Source organism: Gallus gallus, chromosome 7 (genome assembly GCF_016699485.2).
Source record: "Gallus gallus isolate bGalGal1 chromosome 7, bGalGal1.mat.broiler.GRCg7b, whole genome shotgun sequence".
Classification (NCBI taxonomy): Eukaryota; Metazoa; Chordata; class Aves; order Galliformes; family Phasianidae; genus Gallus; species Gallus gallus.
The window spans coordinates 17,365,119-17,378,402 of record NC_052538.1 but is presented as its reverse complement, the minus strand read 5'-3'; the positions used below and the strand labels follow the sequence as shown (position 1 = coordinate 17,378,402).

Sequence of the window (13,284 nt, the reverse complement as noted above, 5' to 3'; positions counted from 1 at the left end):
TCTGCTCAGATCTCGGTACAGACATCAGCACCATTTTAAAAGACTTGTTTTCAGATCTTTGCTAATGACTGTGAAATGTGGGGATTGCAGTAAGCCTGCTTTGTTGTAATTAGTTTGGGACCTTCCCCGTGTGCCTGCAGCTAAACCTGGGCCAGTGCTTCTGCACAGTGATGGGACGTGGGATTAAGGCTGTGAGCGAGGCAGGAGGAGCCTGCGGGATGGTTCCTGTTTGCAGTAACTATCGGGGAGTCTCACTGAACAGCATGTTTTGTTTACACATTAGATGCACATTTCTGGTGTGTTTTCTGCTCTTTTGATCAAGCGTGTTTTGGTCCCGAGCCAAAGACTTGTCTATACATGGAGTTAGGCTGGAGTAATTGCTCCGGAGAGAGAAGATGGATTAACTCCTGGGGAGAGCAGCACTATTCCAGCAGCAATGATTTGGAATACCAGCATGTGAGAGCACAATTGCTCTTTTATTCTTTTTTTTCCATTGTCCCTCTTTTCTGGAACCTTGTGTGTTGGCACTGGTCAGGTGTTACAGCCCTGTGTCCGCTTCCCTAAGGCAGGGCCCGACTCCTGCGTGTAGGGCTGTGCTAAGGCACGCTCGCAGCTCTGCTTTCGAGTTAGGGGCGAGAGCAGGAGGGAAAATATTGTTTTCAAACGGAGCGTATGTATAACAAATCTGTTTAAGCGTAAGAAATGGGATGAAGGAACGAGCGCGCTGCCTGCAGCGCCCCAAAGGAGCACGGACCGCCCTTACGCACGCGGTCTGGGAGCGCGCGAGTGCGGCGCGATCCGGCAAGGTGCGATGCACGTGGCCGCCGCCGGGGCACGGCGCCGAGCCTCACCCGCACCGCCGCCGGCTGCTGCCGCTCCTGCACCCCGCGCCCGGGTTCCGCGCCCGCGGCAGCCCCGCCCGCCCGCAGGTTTTTCTGCGCTCAAAGCGCACGGCCGCAGGGCTGGGGCGCGGTGGGCCGGGTTCTCCGCAGGGCGGCGCCCCGCACCCGACCGACATTTTGCGCCGCCCCCGCTGCGGCGGCGCGGGGCGCTCGGCGCGAGCGCCGCTCGGGGGGCCGGGCTGCCCGCGGCGAGGAGGGCGGGGCGGGGCGGGATCCGGCGCGGCGCGGAGGGAGCGGCGGCGGCGCTCGGCGGCAGGTTCTCGTGCCGGCTGGAGCAGATGGCGGCCGCGCTCCTCCTCTACCTGCCCCTGCTGCCGGGGCTGGCCGGCGCCTTCAACCTGGACGCGGAGAACGTGATCGGCCGGCGCGGGGAGCCGGGCAGCCTCTTCGGCTTCTCGCTGGCCATGCACCGGCAGCTGCAGCCGCAGGAGAAACGGCTGTAAGTGCCGCCGCGCCCCGTCCTGGGCCCTCCTTCCGCCGCCGCCCCCGGCGGCGCGGCGCGTCCGGGCTATTACCTGGCGGCGGGGGGCGGCGGGGAGGGCGGCACCTGCCGCGGAGCGCTCGGGGGCGGCGAGGCGCCGGCCGCCGGGGCTCGCTGGGGGGCCGGGACGGAACGGGGGCGAACGAGCGGCGACCGCGGACGGGAGGCTTCCACGCCCGAGCCGCCGGCAGCCGTCCGCGGCGGGCGGCGCCGCCGAGCGGTGGGGGCCCACGGCCGTGCCCGCCGAGCCGGCGCTCCCGGGCGCTCGAGGGGTCTCCGTCCCGCCTGGTGCGCCGCTCGTGCTGCGGGGCGGTCGTGCCCGGGGCACGGGATGGTACAGGGAGTACTGGGACAGTATCAGTACTGGCGGGACGTGGGTGAGGAGGTGCCGTCCCTACGTCGTGAGAGCAAAGAAAAGTCCTCTGTGCGTCCTGAGGAGGGCTGCCTGGGGCTCCGTGCCTCTTAATGGCTACACCTGAGCAGTTGCTTGACCCGCCGGTACTCGCTGCACAGAGTGCATCTCCTGTAAGGCATTGTTATGAAACAAACGTCTCTGGACATTTAGCTTTAATGTAAGGGAAGATGAGTCTGCGCTCTGGATAGCGAATGCAGGAGAATGATGCTGGGCAGCAACCATATCCACAATAAAGTTAGCTGGTAAACTTAGTTAAAAACTCTTTAGACCGGCATTGTTCAGACTTGCGTTCTGTGTGATTTAATAGGAATTACAGTGTGTAAAGGAGCATAAATGGCAGATTCCACCTTCTGTCTGGTACTCAGGGACCCAACTGTAAATCAAGACTGAAATACAGCTCTGCGAGTTACTTCCCAGAGGCCCTTATCTTAATTCTTGCCAGGATTACGCGTGCACTGGTCTCATTTAGTTCTGCTATGAATGTGGTGTCTGAAGCTTGTTAGTTTGCCACTGTGTTATCAAATGCTGATAGAATGAGTGTGTCAGAACATATGGAGACAGAGGACTAATTAGTAGAAGTCACGGTGTTGGAGCTAGTCTGCAGTGTTTGACTGGAATGCCTCAGAGATTATGAGCATGAAAGTTGTGCTTTGTGTGCACAGTACTTCCTCGGGCAGTCTGGGATGGGCAGGGCCAGATGCTGCTGGGTTGGCACGGCGTGCTGAATGCCAGCCTTCATGGATAGCAGGAGTCTCGGATTGAGACAGAACCTGAGTGGAGAAACTCTGTTTTGTGGTGATGCATGGTTCTGAGCATATGATGTCTTGGTTGGTTTTTAAAATCTTTGCATGAGCTTTAGCATAAAGAATTGGATTGCTACCCAAGGAAGCTGCTTGCAAAACCCGTGTTTGGTTCTTTTACGTAGGACGGGTATATTATAGTTGCTTTGAGCATCTTTTTCTGTCTGTTGATGTGCTGAAACATAACTGTCCTTCACAGACAGCGGTATGCTAAGCTCACTTTGTTATGCCTTGTGGAACACATGGAATTGCAGCGGAGCAAAGGCTACCGCATTAGGTTACGTCTTTGTAAACGCTCAGATAAAAATGAGCAACATTAATATCAAACAACTCATTTGGCATGTTCCGTGGATGCCAGTTTGTAGATAGCTTGGCTGTTTGTAGGTGGAGCAGACTGTCTGCTGGGCAGGTAACCGGTGAAGGCAAGAGGTGAAGGAGTGGAGATTGCATTGAGGTCTGGTACTGGGAGACATGTCTGGTCCCTGCATGCTGCCCATTACTTACAGCAGCAGGAGCTTCATGTTTGTCCGCAGGATGCAGTGCCTCCGTTCCCAGCTGTATCTTGGTCTGTCTTAGCTCTGCTGCAGAAGCACTTTTACGTGCAGTTCTCTCTTGTGACTGATAGCAGTAATTGTTTCATCCCATCTTCTCTATTGGGTGCTACCTTTAAAACTCAGTTATAGTTAGTCAGTTGTTACCAAAATACACAAACCCTATTTCATCACTGGAACTTAACTGATGCTTGGATTCTTATCTCGAAGGGAACCCTGATCCCAAAATTCCCCGCCACTCCATGCAGCTTCATGGCGTTATAGACAGTTATAACTGTTGTATGCTAGATCCTTAAGTCCTTGAGGAAACAAATGAGAAATGGTGAAATATGTGAGTTCTGTTAAGGGATGTTTTAGTCTATAAAACAATCTATGGATCCTTAGTTTTACCTTTCAGTTCACTTGAAGTGATTCTTAAATGAGTTTGCTTTCTCTTCTGCTTCAGCTTGATAATTCCACGTTAAGCATTTATGAAATGCCTTGGTAAGAAAGGGAGTGGGAAATGTCTTTCAGTGTGACGCATGAAGGTACAGCTGAAATAACCTGCTTTTAAATGTGGTGTTTGCCTTTGGTCACTTTTTTCCTAGTTACAGAAGATTGTGGCTTACATATTGCCGTTGAATGACAATTTCTGTGTTTGTCAACGTTGGATACTAATGCTGCGTTTGCTAATTAGTAATTACTTAACTCCCAATGGCACAGGTAGGTGGCTGTTCAAGAAATGCATCAACTTTATTTGTAAAGGATGCTTTATGGGAGGCTGGGGACTGATAACAGCTTTTTGTTATTCTCTGTGAGTGTTTTCAAGTGAGAAAAGTTTGAGAGTTCATCGGATGAAGAGGAGAAAAAACTTTATTCGCAATAACTGAAAGTGGGCTGCTAATGGCGTGTGGGTGTGAAGGAGAACTGAATGCAGTCTTAATAAGTACTAGGGAAGCATTAACGTTACTGGGGAAGCATTAATGTTACTGTTAGATGGACTGAGGGCAGCCTGCCTGGATTTCTGTGTACAGTTCTGGTCCATTGTCAAGCACAATGAATCAGGAGCAGAAAACGTTAATGGAGTTCTCAGGGAGCTGGGCTTCTTGCCCTGAGTGAGATTGGTCTGTGCTTAATCTGTCAGTGTGACAAAGGTATGGGAGTTGTACTTGTGAGAGGTGGTGGTGGTGCAACAGCCGTGCCCTGCAGTCTGGGACTTGGGGGCAGTGTAGCTATTGGAGTTAAAGTTTCATTAGTTTGTGATGGAGAATGCAGGGGTCTGTAGCTGTATGTAGGTGGTATGTTAGCTACTGTAATGCTATGTGTTGTTATTATAAATAGCTACTCAGTACTGATTTACTCATGGTTTTATATTTGTATGTATGCACTTATTTTATATAATGAGATATATACACGCAGCATGTGAGATGGTCCTTTTCACAATGGTTTAAGCTGATCTCTTGAATTAGAACACAAGTCCTAAGAACATCTATATTTGCGTATAACTTGCAATCAATTCTGATATTACTTTTAATACGGAAATGAAGCTGAATTAATGTAGGCTTCTTACTGCTTAAGGCAAAATAAGGATGAGACTATGGCGACATTCAGGATCTCCTCTTCAGGAGAAAAGCAGCGGGTAGGCATTTTGTGCCAAGCCTGTGCTGCCCATTCGGAACTGTAAAGCCTAAAAGATTGCTTACTGGAATTTTTACTTGTGGCAGGTTCTGCTGATACTGCATCTCTCTGCTGTGAGCCATTCTATCAATATAAAACAGCGTTGCCTTTGGTCAGCAGGCTGCTGACATTGCTGTACTGCTGCTGCAATGCATCCTCAGTGGCATTTAGCCAGTATTTCTGTGTTGTCGGAGGGCCTGTGCTCACTGCTCTGGTGACAGAAGAGGGCTGGATTGCAGAGCTGTTACCAAGCAATTCAAAGTTCAGGTGGGCTGAAGGCATAGCAGTGAATGTTTGCATTTTCAAGATTTAAAGATCTTAACAATGCTCATCCTTAGAGCTTCTATTGATGGAAACAAAACAAAACAAAAACCCAAACAAAACCAAACAAAACAAAAACCTGGCTTGCTATGAAATGTCCTTTTTTTCTTTCCAGACCATGTCCTTGCTGTCTTGTTGCCCTGAGGATTTTTTTTTGGATGTATTCCTGTTTTTGTCTGTGAAAGCTGTTCTTGGATAACCTATTTAGCATGCTTGATTACTTTATTTGTGATAGTAAAACAGTTTCATGTCATGTTCAAGATGGATGTCCTGTGGGAAAAGTCAGGATCAAATGAAGTTGGGAAGGAGGAGGGAGAACTCTTCCCTGTAGAGTTCCCCTGTAGTACTAAGGGAGAGATTTAAAAAGAGATACATCATACTTATACAATGTGTAAAAGAAACAAGGAGATAATTTCCCTGTTTACATTACATAAAGGGGAAGAATGTGGAATTGAGTCATAGAATCACAGAATGGTCTGGGTTGGAAGGGGCTGTAAAGACTATCCAGCTCCAAGCCCCTGCTGTGGGCTGCCCCCCACTAGAGCAGGCTGCTGTTGGTGGAATAAAACTGCAGAAAGTTTGTCCTTCTCCTGTGCTAAGTTTGAGTTAGTCTGGGTTACCTCTGGCAGAAATACAACTGATAGGTTTTATGGTCAGGTTTACAAATATTGGAGACTGTTGTATAGCTGTCACCATCTGACTCCCATTCCTGCAGGCGAAAAAGAAGAGGTCATTATCTTCAATTCATTTTTTGTATTCCATGCAGGACCAGAGAAGAACTGCGCACTCAGTCCTGCCAAATGCTGCTGAGGGAAGAAGGATGAAGTTAGCATTGACTTGGGGCACACCAGAAAGCTGCACTGCTTTAACTACTGTGGCAGTGTAGAGAAAGAGCAGTGCTTTGGGTGCGTGGACTGGCTTATTTTTTTTTGCCTTAAGCGAGATGTATTTTAGTTTGGTTTAAATTCACTATAAGCTTGGTTTTATAAATAACAGAAATAAGACTTCTTACAGTCTTTTCCTCTAATACAGTTTGTTTGAATCTGACACTAGCTGTAAGAAGTTAGCATTGAAATCGGTAGCCAATACAGACTTGCACAGATGAAACCTCAAGCAGAGTGAATTCAAGGCAAGGAGACTGATGTAAGTGGAACTGAGGAGCCCAGCAGTGTGTTTCTGCTGGCTTGTGCACTGCTGTCAGCTGTTGAAACAGGGGTTTTTTTATCTGTGACTTTGAAAAAGAGAAATGAGTAACAGGGATGCTGTCAGGAGAGCTGTCTGCACGGGACTGGCTATCGCATCGCTTTGGTGGGGCCGGCTCCTTCCTGCCGTGGCCCCGGGGCACAGGAGCTCCCGGCCAGGCCCTGCCTGCCCAGCACAGCTGCCTAGAGAGCGCGTTGGCCTGGCCAGGGGGAGTTCTTTGCTGTGGTGGCAAAACACATTTCCTGAACAGCAAAAGTGAGCTTGTTGCAAGTTGTGTCTGCAGCACCTGGTTTCCGGTTATGTCATGTTTGTGTTTGTTTGTTGGCTTCCCGTTGTCGTCAGGGCGTGCTGCAGGTGGAGGAGGAGCTCTGCCAGCACAGGGCGTGTGAGGGACATGTGTTCAGGTAGCTGCGCTGGCGTGTCTGCTCCCAGGCACAGGCACAGGCCATGCAGTAACGGCGAGCTTCTGAGAGGACAGCTTTGGGCAGTTCTGCAAAGGCTGTGCCAGGAGGACACGCCACAGCACAGCCCTTTTCTGTTGGCTGTGTGCGCTGCAGGCTCAGCCTTGCTACAGCGGTGCTGGACATGGCAGGTGCTGATAGCACAGAGCTAAGCCTCCTGCATGGGGATAGCAGGCCTCATCCTCAGTCCTCCCAGCCCTGGAACTCATTTGTCAAGAGGTCACATACCTCTTGGGGAAGAGTAACCTTTTTTTTTTTTTTTTTAAATGATCACCTGGAGGTGCTCAAGAATTTTACACTTACAATATTGTTAAGCATTAGTAAAATGGTAATTCATTGCTGCACTAAAAGAAGCCTTCCATGAGCGAGGACTGTAGCACAGAGCTTTGGTCTGTAGTGATGATAAATGGTTCAGTTCGGGCTGCAGCTTTGAGGACCGCCTACCTTGTCAGCTTCAGTTAAAGCCCCTTATGTCATTATGCTCTTACAGGTAGGTGCACGTACCTGCTGCAGCTCCTAGCTTCAGGTTTGTGCCTGTGCTGAGCCTGATCAGTGTATCAGTTCGTAATACAAGAGGCATCATCTCTTTGGCTTGGGCATTAAAATGCATGAGGTAGAGGTAATGCAGGCTTAGAAGTGCTTTGGCTTTTGCTTTCTTCTTTTCGCATGTCTCCGTAGATGTGAATGGTATTTGAGGAGGCACAAATCCCTCTCTCCTTAGGCTGTGCATTTGGAAAGAGAACAGCGTTTTGTGTCAAATGCAGCTCTGCCCAGCCCTTGCAAGAACATTAACATAGAAGTAATGGCTAAATTACCCCAAATTGCTTTAAGTTGCTCTGGTCCAAGTCTGTTGTATTTATTCATTCACAAAGGATTGAATATATACCAGGTAGATCTTATTAAATAATACCATGGTATAAATCAACCCTGACAGACACAGTATATGCTGGCCCAGAGAGCTCTACTGCTGCTGAAGTATCTGACACATCTCAGCAACAAGAGGAACAGGATCAGAAAGCTAAACTTGCATCCTCTGAAACCAAAAGGGTCAGGGTGGTGTAATGGGAACAAAGCAGCACAGGACGAGGGCAGACCTTGGTCTCAGGAAGGAGGAGAGGGTTTTTCACTTCACTAAACAGAATGGAAACTAATGAGCTGCACAACATGGGAGTTAGGGGCAAAGGAAGAACATTCCCCTTGACAAGTTGCTTTGTTCTTGGGCAGAGGCTGAGGGGAGTACTGCTGAAGTTAGTCCCAGAGCTGGGCAGGGGAGTGCTGGGTGGCTCCCAGCTGGAACACCCCACTGCTGTGCCAGCTGTGCTTCTCAAACCAGCTGATAGAAGCACCAGATGGGCAAAGCAGACGTACCTGTGTGTGTATGCCTGACTGACAGTCTTCAATGAAACCATCCATGAAATATTCTGTCATGAAATGGAACTAGAATATGTCATATTGTTAAAAATACTGGGAGACGTTTGGGATGAGAAGTCGTTTTTGTACCCCTCTTTGACATGCCCTCCTGTTTGGAAATGGTGTCAGATGGGCTGAAATGAGTACTTGTGCCAGAAGCCCGAGGCGGGAAGGAGCTGGGCAGTGTTTTTCTGCAGCCTCTCCTTGTGCCCAAGGCTGCAGCCAAGGGTGGGCTGTCTGGCCTTGCTGCCTGCCTGGGCATGGCTGCCTCCTACCGTGGGCACCCTGAGACCTTCAGCTGGCAGCCAGCTGCTTGAGGCCAGCTGCTGGCCTCCTACTTCTACGGTTCCTGGTGTTCTTCAGACCTAAAACGTAACTCCACCTGCCACAGAAGGGTGGGAGACAAAGAGCATTGTTATGGGCAAGATACAGGGAGAAAGAATGTGCCATTCATGCTTGAAGAATGTGCGTGACACAAGGCTTGCATTTGTATGCTGCTGTGCTTCTAAGCACCAGGGTTAGGACAGGCTTCCCAGGTCTTTCCTCAGCAGGGAGAGGAGCCCTGTACAGTTAAACTATCTGTGAGCTGGAATATTAACATTTAGCATTTTTATTTGGGAGCGTAGTTTCCTTTGGTTTCTGTTTTCATTTTCTGAATTTCCCAAGGCCTGGAGAGCAGTGGAGATGGGGTGTACTGGTAGTGTCAGGAGGAGAGACAACCCCACCAGGATCACTGTCAGAAGGTGTGTGACAAGTTCTGTAGCAGTTCCACTGTTGTACTACCTACCTTGGTGGTGAGGAAGGCTCCTTACGCTGGCATATGCTTTAAGGATAAGCTGTAAGGCAGCCCTCCCATCAGGTACGAATCTATCTTCATCCAGGTGTGAGGCTGTATATACTGCATTGTCTGCTGTTAGGACTAATGCATAGCGGTAATCCTAATTCACGCCTTTTTGGTTACGGTCAACTAGACAAATGTCTTGTGTCTTGGCAGGAGATATGAGTACTCTGTGTTGTTTCGTCTTTAGAAGTACTGACTAACCATGTCAGTCTGTACCTGGGCTATTTGATGGAGCTGGTCTGTAACAGTGCAAGACTTACGTAGGTCTCTGTAGTGGAATGGTCAAATCAAGCATTTAAATTTAACAGTTTTTAATATCGAAGCTTCTTAGGAGACTCCTTACTGTTGACTGCCCTCTAATAAATATTCTGCAGTTATATTGGCTCTTTCATAAAAAAATATTGATGTAATTTATGGTGTTGTTTATTGTTTCTTTTTCTTTAACCATAAAAATAGGAGGTGAAAATCACTGTTATGGTGCTCGCTGAAACAAGTGCCATTTTCCATGTGGTATATGTTAGTAATGGTGCTGATGTTACTTTACAAGTAACAGAGATAAACTTGTGCAGAAGTGAGACAGGTAGCTTGGCTTCTCATAAATGTCTTTTTTTTTTTTTTTTTTACATTTTTTTTTACATTTTGCATGCAGAGAAGAGTGGTTTCACCCATCTAGTTTGTTGCTGTCTGGATTATCTACACAGTAAAAGAGAACATTTCCCATATTTGTTTATTGGGTTGCCTGGAATATTGCAGCAGCAAATTGTCAACAGTCAGGATGGGCCATTCTTATTCTCTTGTGTTGAACTCTACCCAAAACCTTCTCCCCACGTACCGGAGCAACAGTCAGTTTTGTCAGGAATGTAATCTCCTACATTTTCATAGAAGATACCATATTTGTTTCAAAGAATTTCTTTTCAAAATCAGTGTTTGACTCTTTCAGAGCTTGCCCGGGATGGTTGGCTCGGTCTAGCCATAACTGTAAGAATGACATGTTTTGGGGATGTGCTCTGCAGAAAGGGCACAATTGAGATGAGGCTGTCAGGCAAATGGCTATTTAAAACAAGCAAAAATTCATATTATTGAATAAGTGATCTGTATTGTGAAATGATTTCTGGAAAATCAGCACCTCATCATGGTATAAAACAGGGTAGGTTACAGTAAAAGGAATGTTTGAAGGAACTGATATACAAAATGGTCTGAAAGCACTGAATAATTGATTTATTAATATTGTTGACTGAGATACATAAAAGGAAGTCGCTGCTTTGAAAGTAATGTCAGGAAAATATGGCCTAGAGAAACACACTTGAATGTAGGGAAGAAAGCTTCTGTTCCATTTCTGAGTGAATTATTCAGTATTTTAAAAAGAAATGGACTGAACCACAGTTTATAAAGCTCCCTTTTTGATTTTAGCATCAAATGTATCCTTGGTGAGATGGACTTCCCTTGGCTCTAAGGTACTGAGAGCATGAGGTGTTTTAGGACTATTCTGTGAATTCAAGAACTATTGCTTGGAAAAAAAAACAAACTGTAGCTACCTTGTTTTAGTTTAAAGAGCAGTCCAGGTGTATTCCTCTGTGAAGCGAGATGATTTTTATGGCTTTGAAATGACACTAGAAGATATGAAGTACTGGTTCTAAATTGTGATTTTCTTGGAACATTTGCTAGTATGGACTGGCTGGCTTTGGCTTTGCTGGAGCATCGGCTGTTTTTCTCGTTTCCTGATTCAGAACTGGATCTAAAAATATGTCATTTCCTAATATTGATTCCCTTTAAGCAGCAGTAATAGCATGTGTGAGGATGTTATGTCTGCATTGGAAAAGGAGAAGTTGTCCAGGGTCATGGACAGTAGTGAGGCACTGATGGGACGCTCCCTATCTGAATGCACTCTGCAGCGTAACAGCAGGCTAAGGCCTCTCCAGGGTCACACGTATGGATTTCGCTGTCAGCTATTGAGTTCATAGGTTGCTGTTCAGCTGTATTCTTCACGTTTGTTTTTCCCTTTCAGAGATCTTTGGGGATCCTGGAGATGCAAGGAACAGCAAATAGGAACCATCAGCATTTTGTTCAGTGAAACCACCAACTTACTTACGCTGATGGTGTCCATAGGAATGGCAGCATTTCTGACAGCAGTTCCTTTTTAGTGAAGATGGCCAAGGAGATTTTTCAAATGGAGGTAAATGCGTTTAGCTTCTGCCTAATTTGGCTGGCATTGATACCCTCCTCCTAAGTAGCCCTATAAAATATGTCTCTAACGTATCAAGTAGAACAAGATTGAAAAGGTTCTGGCAACAACCCATGCCTGTAACACCAGAGGTTGTTTGCTCAGCAGTACATGCGTGGGTCAAAGGTCCGAGGGAAAGGCATATTTGTCCTGGAAGTGCTTGGAGGTGGCAGCCAGCTGTTGCTGGTAGCAAGCACGTGATCCTGTGTGTAATTGATTTATGTGGGTCCCTCTGTTCTCATAGCTCTTTCCACATAATGCGTGTAAGGGAATCACAAAGACTGGTCAGCCTGCCACCGGTGCTGCTGAAACTGCATGGCAGTTCGATCTGCTGCTCTTGGCTGTATCCAGCAGCGTGTATGAGAAAAGAGCGTGGCTCAGATGTGATTGCTTAGTGTGAAGCGAGCTTTAAGTGAGAAACACATTGTTTTCTTGGCTGAGATGCATCAATACTATGTTTTCCTTATTTCATACACAACCAACTGCCATAGCAGCTACTAAGAACATGTGTAAGACCTGTAAAGTTGTCATGTAGCTGCATTGTTGGGAAAGCCACGCTGTTCCTGCACATCCTGGAAGAATGTGTTCTTGATGCCAGGTCAAATCCAATCCCAGTCCCAGCTGAAGTGCTAGTTGCACTACTTGCTGCCTGCACGAAAACAGAGTACTGAAGGTTCCTGAAAGAAATAATTCCAGGTTTTGCACCAGTGAACCCATAGGGAGTGGTGGGAGATGGAAAAAAATGTGTAAGGGGAGGCTGTAAAACGGTGTGTGTGCCTGCTGGGATGCGTGCCAGGCTGCAGAGAATGTAGGGGGATTTCTTGGCATGGCTCAGGTGTGAGCTATGGTGCAAACAGAAAATCTTGTTCTTGGCTTTTGCGAGCTTATTGGAATTCTCACAGTTTGTACGTTCCTACCCATAGTAAAATGTAATGTCCTCTGCAGATCTGTATAGGGAGAAGTTTGTTGTGTATTTGATCAGTGTTTCTATATCTGCGAGTAACATTAGAAAAGGCTCTGTAAGAGCCCCTCTGACTGTTGGGGCATTTCCCTGGTTCTACATAATATCACCTTGTTGGAGTGACATCCCTCAAAGTGCTGTGAAAGTCTGTGCTTCCAGTTCACATTGGGAGTATGTGTCAGTATGTGTACCTCGGGCCATATCTGCTTTTGTGATCGAGTTCTTGGCTTGAAGAAAAGCTCTGCAAAGCCAGTGATGCTGTTGCACGCATTTAACACAGGGCTATGATGGTTCTAAGACTGAAGGAGTGATTTCAGACCTGTGCGTTAGTGTGCAAGTGACTGACCATGCTCTGGCAAAAGGGATGGCTCCATGCAGCCTCCTGTCCCGGGCTCGTGTCAGTGAGCTGCTGTGTCATTGGAATGGGGGGAGCCTGTGCTGTGTGTCCCATGCAAGGGTCTTGTCCTGCCTCATTTCTCCTTGTAGTTAAGGGGGAGCAGGAGAAGGTGGTAGGTGAGGAGGAAGGGGAGCAGCGAGTGTCTCGGAGCAGTTGAGCTGCTGCAGGAGATGGCTCTGGTTAGTACAGGGGTGGCTGCTCCTCCTGTAGGGGTGACCAGGTGTCTGTCCTTTGTGCTGAGCTTCTTTTGTGGTCTCATATGAAAATGATATACTTCACCCAGTGAAAGAAATAGAGGAATGACATCTCAACCTGTTCTGTGCTGTATTAAAACTCCTGCAGGTTTTTTATAATGGATTTGGCATGCTCATGAACAGCGTGTGCCTGTTCTGGTTGTTAGTCCAGCAAGCACTGCCTTCACGCACTGCCTGCAATGCTGCTCTGCCAAAGTGCTCCTTGGAAAAAGAACTCTGAGCAGCTGCTTCTGTACTTTGATTAATTCAGTGTTTGTTGTCTAAAACGTGGACCTTGATTCCCATCATTTTTATGAGTCCGAATGGAGCTGGCATGTATTGCCCTTCAAGTAAGATGACATTTAAATCTGTTTTCTGAAATTGTATGTTACCAAAGACAGCACTTGTTGGTCAATGGAGCCTGTAGAGCG

The 13,284-nt window shown here is 47.5% G+C and overlaps 1 protein-coding gene across 5 annotated transcripts in view; it reads left to right on the top strand.

Moving 5' to 3' along the window:
• Positions 1-13,284, top strand: part of ITGA6 (integrin subunit alpha 6) — a 119,008-nt gene that overhangs the window by 77,380 nt on the left and 28,344 nt on the right. For 3 of the 5 annotated variants that reach the window (XM_015289641.4, XM_046943495.1, NM_205289.2), the window contains exon 1: positions 1,122-1,341. The exons of 1 other annotated variant lie outside the window; for it this stretch is intronic. In XM_015289641.4, the coding sequence (XP_015145127.3) occupies positions 1,181-1,341 (161 nt within the window). In that variant the 5' untranslated portion in view covers positions 1,122-1,180. Of the gene's footprint in view, positions 1-1,121; positions 1,342-11,046; positions 11,215-13,284 lie in introns of those variants that run through there. One more of the 5 variants, XM_015289643.4, reaches the window with a different exon arrangement.